At 41.8% G+C, this 20,284-nt stretch overlaps 1 protein-coding gene across 1 annotated transcript; it reads left to right on the top strand.

Moving 5' to 3' along the window:
* Positions 1-1,200: 1,200 nt before the first annotated feature.
* On the top strand, positions 1,201-16,300 carry LOC139760437 (carboxylesterase 4A-like). Its single transcript, XM_071683674.1, has 3 exons — positions 1,201-1,376; positions 9,629-9,740; positions 14,796-16,300. The coding sequence occupies exons 1-3, from the start codon at positions 1,201-1,203 to the stop codon at positions 14,961-14,963; spliced, it is 456 nt and encodes a 151-aa protein (XP_071539775.1). The 3' UTR covers positions 14,964-16,300.
* The last annotated feature ends 3,984 nt before the right edge of the window (positions 16,301-20,284 follow it).

Genomic DNA, 20,284 nt, shown 5'->3' with positions numbered 1-20,284 from the left:
CATGTATATACATACGTCCACACACGCAAATATACATACCTACACAGCTTTCCATGGTTTACCCCAGACGCTTCACATGCCCTGATTCAATCCACTGCCAGCACGTTAACCCCGGTATACCACATCGCTCCAATTCACTCTATTCCTTGCCCTCCTTTCACCCTCCTGCATGTTCAGGCCCCGATCACACAAAATCTTTTTCACTCCATCTTTCCACCTCCAATATATTATCCCTGGGGATAGGGGAGAAAGAATACTTCCCACGTATTCCCTGCGTGTCGTAGAAGGCGACTAAAAGGGAAGGGAGCGGGGGGCTGGAAATCCTCCCCTCTCGTTTTTTTTTTTTTTTTTTTTTTTTTTTTTTTCAAAAGAAGGAACAGAGAAGGGGGCCAGGTGAGGGTATTCCCTCAAAGGCCCAGTCCTCTGTTCTTAACGCTACCTCGCTATCGCGGGAAATGGCGAATAGTATGAAAAAAAAAAAAAAAATATATATATATATATATATATACATATATATATATATATATATATATATATATATATATATATATATATATATATATATATATATATATATATATATATATATATATATATATATATATATATATATTTATGTGTATATATATATATATAACATACAAACCTCCAACAGCCAGGATCGATGCCAGGACCTCATGTGGGAGCATTACTGCTACTCTATGATCATCCCTGAAAGGGAAATGACTATTCGAGTATTATGTTATCGAATACCCTGTTGATGGTGATGGGTGGTGGCAGAGGTGGTGGTGATGGTGATGGGTGGTGGCAGAGGTGGTGTTGATGGTGATGGGTGGTGGCAGAAGTGGTATTGATGGTGATGGGTGGTGGCAGAGGTGGTGTTGATGGTGATGGGTGGTGGCAGAGGTGGTGTTGATGGTGATGGGTGGTGGCAGAGGTGGTGGTGATGGTGATGGGTGGTGGCAGAGGTGGTGTTGATGGTGGTGGGTGGTGGCAGAGGTGGTGTTGATGGTGGTGGGTGGTGGCAGAGGTGGTGTTGATGGTGGTGGGTGGTGGCAGAGGTGGTGTTGATGGTCATGGGTGGTGGCAGAGGTGGTGTTGATGGTGATGGGTGGTGGCAGAGGTGGTGTTGATGGTGATGGGTGGTGGCAGAGGTGGTGTTGATGGTGATGGGTGGTGGCAGAGGTGGTGTTGATGGTGATGGGTGGTGGCAGAGGTGGTGTTGATGAGCTTTCATTTGCAGGGGTGAGCCACGTTGATGATCTGTTCTACTTGTTCACTGGTGCTCGAACCATCTGGAAGTCTCTGGAGATGGAGGAAGACCTGAAGCTGAGGGACATCATAACTCAACTGTGGGCCAACTTTGCTGCTACTGGGTAATGTATAGACTGAGAAACCTGTCATATCTGTTGGGCAAACCCGCCAGAAATCGTCTAAATATGACATAATATACCTTGGGTCATATTTATCAACATCTCTCACTAACGTCCAGTATGTCCGATACCTTCTTGTTGTCTTTATCATAGATATCATCATCATCTTAGTCTTCCATCACAATTTCCTCCATGCGAAACCTATCATGTTGTGCTGTTTCCTCTGCCCATCTTTGCCTCTGATTTTCATTTCCTGAGAAATTTCATTTACATATTTTTCTTGCCCTTTTTCCTTCTTAATCTTTTCTCGTTTTTCTTTCTTCTCCTATATTTCTCAACTTTTCTTTCATGTTTCTTGTTTTACCTGAAGATCTTCCTCATTCTTGCAGTTCATCATATCCAGTCAATCAGAACTGTTTATCTTGTTACTGATCTCAGTTTAAACCTGGAGGAAAATATCTTTTACTGCCACTATCTCTCTATCACAGTTTCTCAGTTGATCAAATTTACTGTTTACCTTTGACTTACACAAGAAATGTCATGTTTCTTCTTCCAGTACCTTCATGATGGACCTGAAAGATGTTCATCATGAAGCACTGCATGTATGCTATCACCGAGGCAGCTTTACCTAACTTTCTATGCTGTCATTAAGGCAATTATTCGTAGCACTGAGGCAGCAGCAGTGCCTAGCATTATATGGCATCAATGAGGCAGCAGCAGTGCCTAGCATTATATGCCATCAATGAGGCAGCAGCAGTGCCTAGCATTATATAGCATCAATGAGACAGCAGCAGTGCCTAGCATTATATGCCATCAGTGAGGCAGCAGCAGTGCCTAGCATTATATGCCATCAGTGAGGCAGCAGCAGTGCCTAGCATTATATGCCATCAGTGAGGCAGCAGCAGTGCCTAGCATTATATGCCATCAATGAGGCAGCAGCAGTGCCTAGCATTATATGGCATCAATGAGGCAGCAGCAGTGCCTAGCATTATATGCCATCAATGAGGCAGCAGCAGTGCCTAGCATTATATAGCATCAATGAGGCAGCAGCAGTGCCTAGCATTATATGCCATCAATGAGGCAGCAGCAGTGCCTAGCATTATATAGCATCAATGAGGCAGCAGCAGTGCCTAGCATTATATGCCATCAATGAGGCAGCAGCAGTGCCTAGCATTATATAGCATCAATGAGGCAGCAGCAGTGCCTAGCATTATATAGCATCAATGAGGCAGCAGCAGTGCCTAGCATTATATAGCATCAATGAGGCAGCAGCAGTGCCTAGCATTATATGCCATCAATGAGGCAGCAGCAGTGCCTAGCATTATATGGCATCAATGAGGCAGCAGCAGTGCCTAGCATTATATGCCATCAATGAGGCAGCAGCAGTGCCTAGCATTATATGCCATCAATGAGGCAGCAGCAGTGCCTAGCATTATATAGCATCAATGAGGCAGCAGCAGTGCCTAGCATTATATGCCATCAATGAGGCAGCAGCAGTGCCTAGCATTATATGCCATCAATGAGGCAGCAGCAGTGCCTAGCATTATATAGCATCAATGAGGCAGCAGCAGTGCCTAGCATTATATAGCATCAATGAGGCAGCAGCAGTGCCTAGCATTATATGCCATCAATGAGGCAGCAGCAGTGCCTAGCATTATATAGCATCAATGAGGCAGCAGCAGTGCCTAGCATTATATGCCATCAATGAGGCAGCAGCAGTGCCTAGCATTATATAGCATCAATGAGGCAGCAGCAGTGCCTAGCATTATATGCCATCAATGAGGCAGCAGCAGTGCCTAGCATTATATAGCATCAATGAGGCAGCAGCAGTGCCTAGCATTATATGCCATCAATGAGGCAGCAGCAGTGCCTAGCATTATATAGCATCAATGAGGCAGCAGCAGTGCCTAGCATTATATGCCATCAATGAGGCAGCAGCAGTGCCTAGCATTATATAGCATCAATGAGGCAGCAGCAGTGCCTAGCATTATATGCCATCAATGAGGCAGCAGCAGTGCCTAGCATTATATGCCATCAATGAGGCAGCAGCAGTGCCTAGCATTATATGGCATCAATGAGGCAGCAGCAGTGCCTAGCATTATATGCCATCAATGAGGCAGCAGCAGTGCCTAGCATTATATGCCATCAATGAGGCAGCAGCAGTGCCTAGCATTATATAGCATCAATGAGGCAGCAGCAGTGCCTAGCATTATATAGCATCAATGAGGCAGCAGCAGTGCCTAGCATTATATGCCATCAATGAGGCAGCAGCAGTGCCTAGCATTATATAGCATCAATGAGGCAGCAGCAGTGCCTAGCATTATATGCCATCAATGAGGCAGCAGCAGTGCCTAGCATTATATAGCATCAATGAGGCAGCAGCAGTGCCTAGCATTATATAGCATCAATGAGGCAGCAGCAGTGCCTAGCATTATATAGCATCAATGAGGCAGCAGCAGTGCCTAGCATTATATAGCATCAATGAGGCATCTGTACTTATCATTGTACGTCATTGATGAGACAACTGTACCTAGCATGGTATACGATCACTAAGATAGCTGTACAAAACAATGTATGCCATCAGTGAAGCAGCTACACCAAGCACTGTATACCTTCACTATAGCAACAGTACATAGCATTGCATGCCATGACTGACCCACCTGTACTGAGCATTTCATTCTATGACTGATGCAGCCTTATGCTTTATGCTCTTCCATATGCTATACAACCTTAGAGTTATGCTCTTCCATAAGGTATAAACCTTGAAAGTCTTGGTCTTCCATATGCTCTACACCCTGGGAGTTATGATCTTCCTTACGCTATGCATTGTATGCTGTTTCATATGGTATACATCACCAGGGATATGTTCTTCCATATGATGTATACCATGGGAGTTATGCTCTTCCATATGCTATACATCCTGGGAGTTGTGCATTTTCATATGCTATACATCATTTGAGTTATGCTCTTCCATACGCTATACACCGTGGGAGTTATGCTCTTCCATGTTATACACCGTGGGAGTTATGCTCTTCCATACGCTATACACCGTGGGAGTTATGCTCTTCCATGTTATACACCGTGGGAGTTATGCTCTTCCATATGGTATACAATCTTAGAATTATGAATTTCCATATGTTATACACTCTGGGAGCCATGTTCTTCCATATCGTATACATTCCTGAGGATATGTTCTTTCATATGCTATACACTCTGGGAGTTTTGCCTCTCCATATGCTATACACCCTGGGAGATTTTATCTTCCATATGCTGTACGTCCTGGGAGTTATGTTTTACATATGCTATATACCCTGGTAGTTATGCTTTTCCATATTCTATACACCCTGGGAGTTATGTTCTTCCATATGCTATACATCCTGGGAGTTATGTTCTTTCATATTCTATACATCCTGAGTTATGATCTTTCATATGCTATACACCCTCTGAGTTATGCTCTTTTATATGCTATACACCCTTTGATTTATGCTTTTCCATGTGATATACACCTTGAGAGTTATGATCCTCTATATGCTATACACCCTAATATGTATGCTCTTCTATGTGCTATACACCCTCTCAATTATGCTCTTCCATATGCTAAACACCCTGGGAGTTATCCTCTTCCATATGCTACACACCCTGTTACTTATGATCTTCCATGTGCTATACACCCTTGGAGTTATGCTCTTCCATACGCTATACACCCTTTGAGTTATGCATTTTCATATGTTCAACAACCTAGGAGTTCAGCTCTTCCATATGTTATAAACCCTTTCAGTTCTGCTCTTCCATATGCTATACACCCTTTGAGTTACGCTTTTAAATATGCCTTACACCCCGGGAGTTATGCTCTTCCATATGCTATACATCCGGGAGTTATGCTCTTCCATATGCAATACATACTGGGAGTTAAGATCTTGCATATGCTGTACACCCTGGGAATTATGATCTTCCATGTGCTATACACCCTGGGAGATACGCTCTTCCATATTTCATATACCCTGGGAGATATGATCTTCCATATGTTATACATCCTGGGAGTTATGATCTTCCATATGTTATACATCCTGGGAGTTATAATCTTCCATATGCTATATACTACGGGAGTTATGATCTTCCCTATGCCTTACACCGTGGGAGGTATGATCTTCAACATGCTATACATCCTGGGAGTTATGCTTTTCCATATGCTATACATCCTGGGGTTATGCTTCTTCCATATGCTATACATCCTGGAAGTTATGCTCTTCCATATGCTATACATCCTGGGGGTTATGCTCTTCCATATGCTATACATCCTGGAAGTTATGCTCTTCCATATGCTATACATCCTGGGAGTTATGCTCTTCCATATGCTATACATCCTGAGAGTTATGCTCTTCCATATGCTATACATCCCGGGAGTTATGAGCTTCCATATGCTATACCTTCTGGGAGTTATGCTCTTCCATATGCTATACATCGTGGGGATTATGCTCTTCCATGTGCTATACAAAGTGGGAGTTATGCTCTTCCGTATGCTATACATCCAATGAGATATGCTCTTGAAGATGCTATACATCCTTGAAGTTATACTCTTTCATATGCTATACATCCTGGAAGTTATAATTTTCCATATGCCATACACCTTGGTAGTTATGCTTTTCCATATGCTATACATCCTGGGAGTTATGATCTTCCATATGTTATACATCCTCAGAGTTATGCTCTTCCGTATGCTATACACCCTGATAGTTATGTTCTTCCATATGCTATACATCCTGAGAGTTATGCTCTTCCGTATGCTATACACCCTGATAGTTATGTTCTTCCATATGCCATACATCCTGAGAGTTATGCTCTTCAATATGCTATACACCCTGGGAGTTATGTTCTTCGATATGCTATACTCCTAGAGAATTATGCTCTTCCATCAGGTATACACTCTAGGAGTTATTGTCGTCCAAATGCCAGACACTCTGGTAGCTATGCTTTTCCAAATGCTATACAACCTGGGAGTTATGATCTTCCATATGTCATACACCCTGGAAGTTACGCTTTTCCATATGCTATACATCCTGGGAGTTATGCTCTTCCATATTTCATACACCCTGGGTGTTATGCTCTTCCATATGCTCTTTCATATAAAGAGCATATGGAAGATGTTCCATGTCATATACATCTTGGGAGTCATGATCCTCTCTATGCTATACGCATCTGAAAGTTATGCTCTTCCATATGTCATTCATTGTAGGAATTATGCTTTTCCATATGCTAGATATCCTGGGAGTTATGCTCTTTATATGCTATACATCATGGGAGCTATGATTTTCCATATGCTATACATCCTGGGAGTCATGATCTTCCATATGCTATATATCCTGGGACTTATGATCTTCCATATGCTATACATCCTGAGAGTTATCATTTTCCAAATGCTGTACACCCTGGGAGTTATGCATTTCCATATACTATACATCCTGGGAGTTATGCTCTTCTATATGCTATACATCCCAGGAATTATGACCTTCCATATGCCATACAACTTGTGAATTATGTTCTTCCATATGCTACATACCCTGGGAGTTATGCTCTTCCATATGCTATACACCGTAAGTGTTATGATCTTCCATATGCCATACATCCTGGGAGTTATGATCTTCCATATGCCATACATCCTGGGAGTTATGATCTTCCATATGCCATACATCCTGGGAGTTATGATCTTCCATATGCCATACATCCTGGGAGTTATGATCTTCCTTATGCCATACATCCTGGAAGTTATGATCTTCCATATGCCATACATCCTGGAGTTATGATCTTCCATATGCCATACATCCTGGGAGTTATGATCTTTCTTATGCCATACATCCTGGAAGTTATGATCTTCCATATGCCATACATCCTGGGAGTTATGATCTTCCATATGCCATACATCCTGGGAGTTATGATCTTCCATATGCCATACATCCTGGGAGTTATGATCTTCCATATGCCATACATCCTGGGAGTTATGATCTTCCATATGCCATACATCCTGGGAGTTATGATCTTCCATATGCCATACATCCTGGGAGTTATGATCTTCCATATGCCATACATCCTGGGAGTTATGATCTTCCATATGCCATACATCCTGGGAGTTATGATCTTTCCATATGCCATACATCCTGGGAGTTATGATCTTCCATATGCCATACATCCTGGGAGTTATGATCTTTCTTATGCCATACATCCTGGGAGTTATGATCTTCCATATGCCATACATCCTGGGAGTTATGATCTTCCATATGCCATACATCCTGGGAGTTATGATCTTCCATATGCCATACATCCTGGGAGTTATGATCTTCCATATGCCATACATCCTGGGAGTTATGATCTTCCATATGCCATACATCCGGGGAGTTATGATCTTCCATATGCCATACATCCTGGGAGTTATGATCTTCCATATGCCATACATCCTGGGAGTTATGATCTTCCATATGCCATACATCCTGGGAGTTATGATCTTCCATATGCCATACATCCTGGGAGTTATGATCTTCCATATGCCATACATCCTGGGAGTTATGATCTTCCATATGCCATACATCCTGGGAGTTATGATCTTCCATATGCCATACATCCTGGGAGTTATGATCTTCCATATGCCATACATCCTGGGAGTTATGATCTTCCATATGCCATACATCCTGGGAGTTATGATCTTCCATATGCCATACATCCTGGGAGTTATGATCTTCCATATGCCATACATCCTGGGAGTTATGATCTTCCATATGCCATACATCCTGGGAGTTATGATCTTCCATATGCCATACATCCTGGGAGTTATGATCTTCCATATGCCATACATCCTGGGAGTTATGATCTTCCATATGCCATACATCCTGGGAGTTATGATCTTCCATATGCCATACATCCTGGGAGTTATGATCTTCCATATGCCATACATCCTGGGAGTTATGATCTTCCATATGCCATACATCCTGGGAGTTATGATCTTCCATATGCCATACATCCTGGGAGTTATGATCTTCCATATGCCATACATCCTGGGAGTTATGATCTTCCATATGCCATACATCCTGGGAGTTATGATCTTCCATATGCCATACATCCTGGGAGTTATGATCTTCCATATGCCATACATCCTGGGAGTTATGATCTTCCATATGCCATACATCCTGGGAGTTATGATCTTCCATATGCCATACATCCGGGGAGTTATGATCTTCCATATGCCATACATCCGGGGAGTTATGATCTTCCATATGCCATACATCCTGGGAGTTATGATCTTCCATATGCCATACATCCTGGGAGTTATGATCTTCCATATGCCATACATCCTGGGAGTTATGATCTTCCATATGCCATACATCCTGGGAGTTATGATCTTTCATATGCCATACATCCTGGGAGTTATGATCTTCCATATGCCATACATCCTGGGAGTTATGATCTTCCATATGCCATACATCCTGGGAGTTATGATCTTTCTTATGCCATACATCCTGGGAGTTATGATCTTTCTTATGCCATACATCCTGGGAGTTATGATCTTCCATATGCCATACATCCTGGGAGTTATGATCTTCCATATGCCATACATCCTGGGAGTTATGATCTTCTTATGCCATACATCCTGGGAGTTATGATCTTTCTTATGCCATACATCCTGGGAGTTATGATCTTCCATATGCCATACATCCTGGGAGTTATGATCTTCCATATGCCATACATCCTGGGAGTTATGATCTTCCATATGCCATACATCCTGGGAGTTATGATCTTTCTTATGCCATACATCCTGGGAGTTATGATCTTCCATATGCCATACATCCTGGGAGTTATGATCTTCCATATGCCATACATCCTGGGAGTTATGATCTTTCTTATGCCATACATCCTGGGAGTTATGATCTTCCATATGCCATACATCCGGGGAGTTATGATCTTCCATATGCCATACATCCTGGGAGTTATGATCTTCCATATGCCATACATCCTGGGAGTTATGATCTTCCATATGCCATACATCCGGGGAGTTATGCCATTTCATCAGCAGTTATCTTTGTCATGGCGTTGTGTCTCCCTTAAACCTTTACGTATCATTATCACAGACAATTCTATTTTGAAGTGTTGGGAAAATCACATGGCATTCTCTTCTTATATTCATGTGTTAAACATAAGTAAGTTTTCTTTGTGCAGCATTATATATAAGTTTTGCTTGAGAAATATTTATATCTTTTATTTTCTGTCAGGAACCCAACACCTGATGACTCACTAGGTTTCATATGGGAAGCAGCTTCTCCCACGTTGCAGCATCTCTCCCTCACACCAACACCCACCATGCACCCAGACCAGAGGAAGGAGGTACAATTATTTATTTTAACTGGGTTACCAAAGAAAAATAATCCTTTGAAATTTTACTATTAATTCATTATAATTATCTCTGTGTATAATTACATTTGAGTGGCTTGCATTTGTACACGCATCTTTTCTTAGGATCAAATTGGATATGAGAGATCTTATCCCTCAGTCCAATCTGCACATAATCTTATCACTGCCAAATACCTTGTAGGAATATTTACTTACATATCCTCATCCCAAAGCCTTTCCATATTCCTTTTAATGTTACCTCGTTCCGTTATTATCAGCTTCTATCACTAATAATGTCATATCGTGAATTAAGATATATTTGTATACCGCATTATTGTATACTATATATACAACGGGTCGGATTCGAACCCTGTGAGTAGCGTGTTCTTCCCAGCGTCCGCCCACCTCTGGCCAGTAGATGGTCTGGCCAACAAAGCCCTCGAGGCAGTTTACAAACTTCACCAAATTTAATGTTTTTCTTTGCCCATCTATTGCAAGGGAAAACGGGAGGAGGTGGTGTTAGTTTTTGCCATATTGGTACTTATTTGTTCCCTGATGTTATTAGGACATTAACTCTTGACCAAGCAATTTGTTATAGACCAAACTTTTCCCATAGATACTTTAGGCAAAATTCTACAACTGATTAACGTATTTGTGTTGAGTCAAAAGTGAAAATCACAAGGTCTTGTAAATTGCCACATCTGATAGGATGATTGTACTTAGACCATATGTGTTCAGTAGGTACAAATATATACATTGAATTATGTCTTTTAAGTCAAGGTCAGAAGTTCTTTGTATTAGATCTAATGTTGTATAATATCAGTGTTTACATTAACTCATATCTAGGTGACTGGATTTTAATTAAACGTTTACTGTAGATAATATACAAATGATTTCAGGTGGGGTCTGATGTTGTTAAGTTAATGAGATCCTACATAATAAAGTGGCAATAATGATTTGTGTAAAAACCTATTATTGCAGTACAGTAAAGGGGTTCTCCATTCATGGAGCCCCATCTCTAGAACCTTCACTACTGTCATACATCTGTTTAAACAGTTTACTGTCAGAATCACACTGTTACTCATTCTTCTTGTACACCATAATAATACTTACATATTTCCCAACTGGTGTCGTTATTACTGTTATAACTTCCAGTCATTCTAACTGTGCATCTGGTAACTAGAAGTGTGGTATCACCAGTGTACCGCTCAACCGCTGTTTCAACTGCTGTGACATATTCTGTGGTACCGTAATCCTGTACCGCTACACCTCGTGTGTGACATGTACTGTGGTACCTTAGTGTTGTACCACTACACCTCGTCTGTGACATGTACTGTGGTACCTTAGTGTTGTATCACTACACCTCGTCTGTGACATGTACTGTGGTACCTTAGTGTTGTACCACTACACCTTGTCTGTGACATGTACTGTGGTACCTTAGTGTTGTATCACTACACCTCGTCTGTGACATGTACGGTGGTACCTTAGTGTTGTATCACTACACCTCGTCTGTGACATGTACTGTGGTACCTTAGTGTTGTATCACTACACCTCGTCTGTGACATGTACTGTGGTACCTTAGTGTTGTATCACTACACCTCGTCTGTAACATGTACTGTGGTACCTTAGTGTTGTGTCACTACACCTCGTCTGTGGCATGTACTGTGGTACCTTAGTGTTGTATCACTACACCTCGTCTGTGACATGTACGGTGGTACCTTAGTGTTGTATCACTACACCTCGTCTGTGACATGTACTGTGGTACCTTAGTGTTGTATCACTACACCTCGTCTGTGACATGTACGGTGGTACCTTAGTGTTGTATCACTACACCTCGTCTGTGACATGTACTGTGGTACCTTAGTGTTGTATCACTACACCTCGTCTGTGACATATACTGTGGTACCTTAGTGTTGTATCACTACACCTCGTCTGTAACATGTACTGTGGTACCTTAGTGTTGTGTCACTACACCTCGTCTGTGGCATGTACTGTGGTACCTTAGTGTTGTATCACTACACCTCGTGTGTGACGTACTGTGGTACCTTAGTGTTGTATCACTACACCTCGTCTGTGACATGTACTGTGGTACCTTAGTGTTGTATCACTACACCTCGTCTGTGACATGTACTGTGGTACCTTAGTGTTGTATCACTACACCTCGTCTGTGACATGTACTGTGGTACCTTAGTGTTGTACCACTACACCTCGTCTGTGACATGTACTGTGGTACCTTAGTGTTGTATCACTACACCTCGTCTGTGACATGTACTGTGGTACCTTAGTGTTGTACCACTACACCTTGTCTGTGACATGTACTGTGGTACCTTAGTGTTGTATCACTACACCTCGTCTGTGACATGTACGGTGGTACCTTAGTGTTGTATCACTACACCTCGTCTGTGACATGTACTGTGGTACCTTAGTGTTGTATCACTACACCTCGTCTGTGACATGTACTGTGGTACCTTAGTGTTGTATCACTACACCTCGTCTGTAACATGTACTGTGGTACCTTAGTGTTGTGTCACTACACCTCGTCTGTGGCATGTACTGTGGTACCTTAGTGTTGTATCACTACACCTCGTCTGTGACATGTACGGTGGTACCTTAGTGTTGTATCACTACACCTCGTCTGTGACATGTACTGTGGTACCTTAGTGTTGTATCACTACACCTCGTCTGTGACATGTACGGTGGTACCTTAGTGTTGTATCACTACACCTCGTCTGTGACATGTACTGTGGTACCTTAGTGTTGTATCACTACACCTCGTCTGTGACATGTACTGTGGTACCTTAGTGTTGTATCACTACACCTCGTCTGTAACATGTACTGTGGTACCTTAGTGTTGTGTCACTACACCTCGTCTGTGGCATGCACTGTGGTACCTTAGTGTTGTATCACTACACCTCGTGTGTGACGTACTGTGGTACCTTAGTGTTGTATCACTACACCTCGTCTGTGACATGTACTGTGGTACCTTAGTGTTGTATCACTACACCTCGTCTGTGACATGTACTGTGGTACCTTAGTGTTGTATCACTACACCTCGTCTGTGACATGTACTGTGGTACCTTAGTGTTGTATCACTACACCTCGGCTGTGACATGTACTGTGGTACCTTAGTGTTGTATCACTACACCTCGTCTGTGACATGTACTGTGGTACCTTAGTGTTGTATCACTACACCTCGTCTGTGACGTACTGTGGTACCTTAGTGTTGTATCACTACACCTCGTGCGTGACGTACTGTGGTACCTTAGTGTTGTATCACTACACCTCGTCTGTGGCATGTACTGTGGTACCTTAGTGTTGTATCACTACACCTCGTCTGTGGCATGTACTGTGGTACCTTAGTGTTGTATCACTACACCTCGTGTGTGACGTACTGTGGTACCTTAGTGTTGTATCACTACACCTCGTGTGTGACGTACTGTGGTACCTTAGTGTTGTATCACTACACCTCGTCTGTGACATGTACTGTGGTACCTTAGTGTTGTATCACTACACCTCGTCTGTGACATGTACTGTGGTACCTTAGAGTTGTATCACTACACCTCGTCTGTGACATGTACTGTGGTACCTTAGTGTTGTATCACTACACCTCGTGTGTGACGTACTGTGGTACCTTAGTGTTGTATCACTACACCTCGTCTGTGGCATGTACTGTGGTACCTTAGTGTTGTATCACTACACCTCGTCTGTGGCATGTACTGTGGTACCTTAGTGTTGTATCACTACACCTCGTGTGTGACGTACTGTGGTACCTTAGTGTTGTATCACTACACCTCGTCTGTGACATGTACTGTGGTACCTTAGTGTTGTATCACTACACCTCGTCTGTGACATGTACTGTGGTACCTTAGTGTTGTATCACTACACCTCGTCTGTGACATGTACTGTGGTACCTTAGTGTTGTATCACTACACCTCATCTGTGGCATGTACTGTGGTACCTTAGTGTTGTATCACTACACCTCGTGTGTGATGTACTGTGGTACCTTAGTGTTGTATCACTACACCTCGTCTGTGACATGTACTGTGGTACCTTAGTGTTGTATCATTGCACCTCGTCTGTGACATGTACTGTGGTACCTTAGTGTTGTATCACTACACCTCATGTGTGACGTACTGTGGTACCTTAGTGTTGTATCACTACACCTCGTCTGTGGCATGTACTGTGGTACCTTTCGAGCATTAATCTTCAGAATTGTTTGTTGAATATAGAATGATTGAAAAATAACGTCTTTATTTATCTAACGATACTATCATAAATGGTTATAACTGATTGTATGCTCGCTAATCAATGTAGTGACAATGATTTTTCCCAACTGGGTTGATTTCTCCTCTGAAACTGAAGTCCTGAACCACAAGTATGTTTTTGATTTCTATATAACAATTTGCTCTGTTCAAAGTAATTTTTTCAAAGGTCAGTTCTAGTGCCTTACATTGGAAGATATCTTTTTAGGTCTTGCAGATGAGAATTATTATGAGAAGTTTGAAGGAAAGTACATAGGATATAGACAGATGCCACTATGGCTTTAATTTCATCCAGGAGAAAGTTTGAAGGAGAGTACATAAGATATAGACAGATGCCACTATGGCATTAGGTTCACCTAAGAGAAAATTTGAAGGAGAGTACATAAGATATAGACAGATGCCACTATGGCATTAGGTTCATCTAGGTGAAAGTCATGGGCATTAGCTACCGTAAGTGATCACAGATAATGCCTGTCAAATTTTTGGTTTTCTTTTTTTAATCTGCATATCACCCAGTGATTAATACAAGGTAATGGGATGAGTAAGTGGTGGTGATTACTTTGTTAAGGATTTTGCTTTCAATTTTGAATATCAACACAGCCTTTACACTCCATTGTTGAGAGTTTGAGAATGGTTATTGAATTATTTATCTGTATTTTCTCTATGTTCTTTAGGGTCAGTTGCATCATTGATGTTTTCAGGAAGAAGAATGTTCATAATATTGTGAATGATAAAAACTTGTGTTGTTGTTGCATAAGACAAATTAATTAATATGTCTTTGTAACAGGTACGTGCATTCTGGAAATCGCTGCCAACTAAACAGAACAACTTACTTCTTCACACAAATAAAGTCACCTTCCTCAAGAATGAGAGTACTGACACAGTGGAGGAGGAGAACTTAGAGGAGGTGGAAATCAATGAAGAACAAGAATATGGTGTTCGAAATGAACTGTAAAGTTTGGTGCAGAGATACAGGGATGTGGAGAACAGTGAAGCCAGAACATTTCTTAAACTAAATACTAAGATTTGAGTTTTTGTTCTCATGTAATCATTAGAGAACTGGCGATTTAGTACATTGAAACTCTTATAAGTACCCTGCATGTTTCACTAGTGTAAGAAATGAAACTGAACTTGAAATCCTTACATCTGAAAACAAGTAAACTTCAAAATTTTTCATTAACGTTTAGTTTTAAAGTAATATAAGGTTTTCCATAATTCATATCAAATTTATCAAGATGATGATATAGATATAGCTGGAAATCCTCCCCTCTCGTTTTTTTTTTTTTTTTTTTTTAATTTTCCAAAAGAAGGAACAGAGAAGAGGTCCAGGTGAGGATATTCCCTCAAAGGCCAAGTCCTCTGTTCTTAACGCTACCTCGCTATTGCGGGAAATAGCGAATAGTATGAAAAAAAAAAAAAAAGGGTAGTGAGTGGTGGGATGAAGAAGTAAGAGTATTAGTGAAAGAGAAGAGAGAGGCATTTGGACGATTTTTGCAGGGAAAAAATGCAATTGAGTGGGAGAAGTATAAAAGAAAGAGACAGGAGGTCAAGAGAAAGGTGCAAGAGGTGAAAAAAAGGGCAAATGAGAGTTGGGGTGAGAGACTATCAGTAAATTTTAGGGAGAATAAAAAGATGTTCTGGAAGGAGGTAAATAGGGTGCGTAAGACAAGGGAGCAAATGGGAACTTCAGTGAAGGGCGTAAATGGGGAGGTGATAACAAGTAGCGGTGATGTGAGAAGGAGATGGAATGAGTATTTTGAAGGTTTGTTGAATGTGTCTGATGACAGAGTGGCAGATATAGGATGTTTGGGTCGAGGTGGTGTGCAAAGTGAGAGGGTTAGGGAAAATGATTTGGTAAACAGAGAAGAGGTAGTAAAAGCTTTGCGGAAGATGAAAGCCGGCAAGGCAGCAGGTTTGGATGGTATTGCAGTGGAATTTATTAAGAAAGGGGGTGACTGTATTGTTGACTGGTTGGTAAGGTTATTTAATGTATGTATGACTCATGGTGAGGTGCCTGAGGATTGGCGGAATGCGTGCGTAGTGCCATTGTACAAAGGCAAAGGGGATAAGAGTGAGTGCTCAAATTACAGAGGTATAAGTTTGTTGAGTATTCCTGGTAAATTATATGGGAGGGTATTGATTGAGAGGGTGAAGGCATGTACAGAGCATCAGATTGGGGAAGAGCAGTGCGGTTTCAGAAGTGGTAGAGGATGTGTGGATCAGGTGTTTGCTTTGAAGAATGTATGTGAGAAATACTTAGAAAAGCAAATGGATTTGTATGTAGCATTTATGGATCTGGAGAAGGCATATGATAGAGTTGATAGAGATGCTCTGTGGAAGGTATTAAGAATATATGGTGTGGGAGGCAAGTTGTTAGAAGCAGTGAAAAGTTTTTATCGAGGATGTAAGGCATGTGTACGTGTAGGAAGAGAGGAAAGTGATTGGTTCTCAGTGAATGTAGGTTTGCGGCAGGGGTGTGTGATGTCTCCATGGTTGTTTAATTTGTTTATGGATGGGGTTGTAAGGGAGGTAAATGCAAGAGTCCTGGAAAGAGGGGCAAGTATGAAGTCTGTTGGGGATGAGAGAGCTTGGGAAGTGAGTCAGTTGTTGTTCGCTGATGATACAGCGCTGGTGGCTGATTCATGTGAGAAACTGCAGAAGCTGGTGACTGAGTTTGGTAAAGTGTGTGGAAGAAGAAAGTTGAGAGTAAATGTGAATAAGAGCAAGGTTATTAGGTACAGTAGGGGTGAGGGTCAAGTCAATTGGGAGGTGAGTTTGAATGGAGAAAAACTGGAGGAAGTGAAGTGTTTTAGATATCTGGGAGTGGATCTGTCAGCGGATGGAACCATGGAAGCGGAAGTGGATCATAGGGTGGGGGAGGGGGCGAAAATTTTGGGAGCCTTGAAAAATGTGTGGAAGTCGAGAACATTATCTCGGAAAGCAAAAATGGGTATGTTTGAGGGAATAGTGGTTCCAACAATGTTGTATGGTTGCGAGGCGTGGGCTATGGATAGAGATGTGCGCAGGAGGATGGATGTGCTGGAAATGAGATGTTTGAGGACAATGTGTGGTGTGAGGTGGTTTGATCGAGTAAGTAACGTAAGGGTAAGAGAGATGTGTGGAAATAAAAAGAGCGTGGTTGAGAGAGCAGAAGAGGGTGTTTTGAAATGGTTTGGGCACATGGAGAGAATGAGTGAGGAGAGATTGACCAAGAGGATATATGTGTCGGAGGTGGAGGGAACGAGGAGAAGAGGGAGACCAAATTGGAGGTGGAAAGATGGAGTGAAAAAGATTTTGTGTGATCGGGGCCTGAACATGCAGGAGGGTGAAAGGAGGGCAAGAAATAGAGTGAATTGGAGTCATGTGGTATACAGGGGTTGACGTGCTGTCAGTGGATTGAAGCAAGGCATGTGAAGCGTCTGGGGTAAACCATGGAAAGCTGTGTAGGTATGTATATTTGCGTGTGTGGACGTGTGTATGTACATGTGTATGGGGGGGGGGGCCATTTCTTTCGTCTGTTTCCTTGCGCTACCTCGCAAACGCGGGAGACAGCGACAAAGTATAAAAAAAAAAAAAAAAAAAAATATATATATATATATATATATATATATATATATATATATATATATATACATATATATATATATATATATATATTATCCCTGGGGATAGAGGAGAAAGAATACTTCCCACGTATTCCCTGCGTGTCGTAGAAGGCGACTAAAAGGGAAGGGAGCGGGGGGCTGGAAATTCTCCCCTCTCTCTTTTTTTTTTTTTTTTTTTTTTAATTTTCCAAAAGAAGGAACAGAGAAGGGGGCCAGGTGAGAATATTCCCTCAAAGGCCCAGTCCTCTGTTCTTAACGCTACCTCACTATCGCGGGAAATGGCGAATAGCATGAAAAAAAAAAATATATATATATATATATATATATATATATATATATATATATAATATATATATATATATATATATATATATATATATATATATATATATATATATTTTTCTTTTTTTTTCTTTTTTTTTTTTTTGCTTTGTCGCTGTCTCCCGCGTTTGCGAGGTAGCGCAAGGAAACAGACGAAAGAAATGGCCCAACCCACCCCCATACACATGTATATACATACGTCCACACACGCAAATATACATACCTACACAGCTTTCCATGGTTTACCTCAGACGCTTCACATGCTCTGATTCAATCCACCGATAGCACGTCAACCCCGGTATACCACATCGATCCAATTCACTCTATTCCTTGCCCTCCTTTCACCCTCCTGCATGTTCAGGCCCCGATCACACAAAATCTTTTTCACTCCATCTTTCCACCTCCAATTTGGTCTCCCACTTCTCGTTCCCTCCCTCCACCTCCGACACATATATCCTCTTGGTCAATCTTTCCTCACTCATTCTCTCCATGTGCCCAAACCATTTCAAAACACCCTCTTCTGCTCTCTCAACCACGCTCTTTTTATTTCCACACATCTCTCTTACTCTTACGTTACTTACTCGATCAAACCACCTCATACCACACATTGCCCTCAAACATCTCATTTCCAGCACATCCACCATCCTGCGCACAACTCTATCCATAGCCCACGCCTCGCAACCATACAACATTGTTGGAACCACTATTCCTTCAAACATACCCATTTTTGCTTTCCGAGATAATGTTCTCGACTTCCACACATTCTTCAAGGCTCCCAGAATTTTCGCCCCCTCCCCCACCCTATGATCCACTTCCGCTTCCATGGTTCCATCCGCTGCCAGATCCACTCCCAGATATCTGAAACACTTTACCTCCTCCGGTTTTTCTCCATTCAAACTTACCTCCCAATTGACTTGACCCTCAACCCTACTGTACCTAATAGCCTTGCTCTTATTCACATTTACTCTTAACTTTCTTCTTTCACACACTTTACCAAACTCAGTCACCAGCTTCTGCAGTTTCTTACATGAATCAGCCACCAGCGCTGTATCATCAGCGAACAACAACTAACTCACTTCCCAAGCTCTCTCATCCACAACAGACTGCATACTTGCCCCTCTTTCCAAAACTCTTGCATTCACCTCCCTAACAACCCCATCCATAAACAAATTAAACGACCATGGAGACATCACACAACCCTGCTGCAAACCCACATTCACTGAGAACCAATCACTTTCCTCTCTTCCTACACGTGCACCTGCCTTACATCTTCGATAAAAACTTTTCACTGCTTCTAACAACTTGCCTCCCACACCATATATTCTTAAAACCTTCCACAGAGCATCTCTATCAACTCTATCATATGCCTTCTCCAGATCCATAAATGCTACATACAAATCCATTTGTTTTTCTAAGTATTTCTCACATACATTCTTCAAAGCAAACACCTGATCCACACATCCTCTACTACTTCTGAAACCAAACTGCTCTTCCCCAATCTGATGCTCTGTACACGCCTTCACCCTCTCAATCAATACCCTCCCATATAATTTACCACGTATACTCAACAGACTTATACCTCTGTAATTTGAGCACTCACTCTTATCCCCTTTGCCTTTGTACAGTGGCACTATGCAAGCATTCCGCCAATCCTCAGGCACCTCACTATGAGTCATACAGACATTAAATAACCTTACCAACCAGTCAACAATACAGTCACCCCCTTCTTTAATAAATTCCACTGCAATACCATCCAAACCTGCTGCTTTACCGGCTTTCATCTTCCGTAAAGCTTTTACTACCTCTTCTCTATTTACCAAATCATTTTCCCTAACCCTCTCACTTTACACACCACCTCGACCAAAACACCCTATATCTGCCACTCTATCATCAAACGCATTCAACAAACCTTCAAAATACTCACTCCATCTCCTTCTCACATCACCACTACTTGTTATCACCTCCCCATTAGCCCCCTTCACTGAAGTTCCCATTTGCTCTGTTGTCTTACGCACTTTATTTACCTCCTTCCAAAACATCTTTTTATTCTCCCTGAAATTTAATGATATTCTCTCACCCCAACTCTCATTTGCCCTCTTTTTCACCTCTTGCACCTTTCTCTTGACCTCCTGCCTCTTTCTTTTCTACCTCTCCCACTCATTTGCACCCTTTCCCTCCAAAAATCGTTCAAATGCCTCTCTCTTCTCTTTCACTAATAATCTTACTTCTTTATTCCACCACTCACTACATTTTCTAATCAACCCACCTCCCACGCTTCTCATGCCACAAGCATCTTTTGCGCAAGCCATCACTGCTTCCCTAAATACATCCCATTCCTCTCCCACTCCCC

This window comes from Panulirus ornatus, chromosome 36 (genome assembly GCF_036320965.1).
Source record: "Panulirus ornatus isolate Po-2019 chromosome 36, ASM3632096v1, whole genome shotgun sequence".
NCBI lineage: Eukaryota > Metazoa > Arthropoda > Malacostraca > Decapoda > Palinuridae > Panulirus > Panulirus ornatus.
This window is presented reverse-complemented; position numbering and strand designations above follow the sequence as displayed.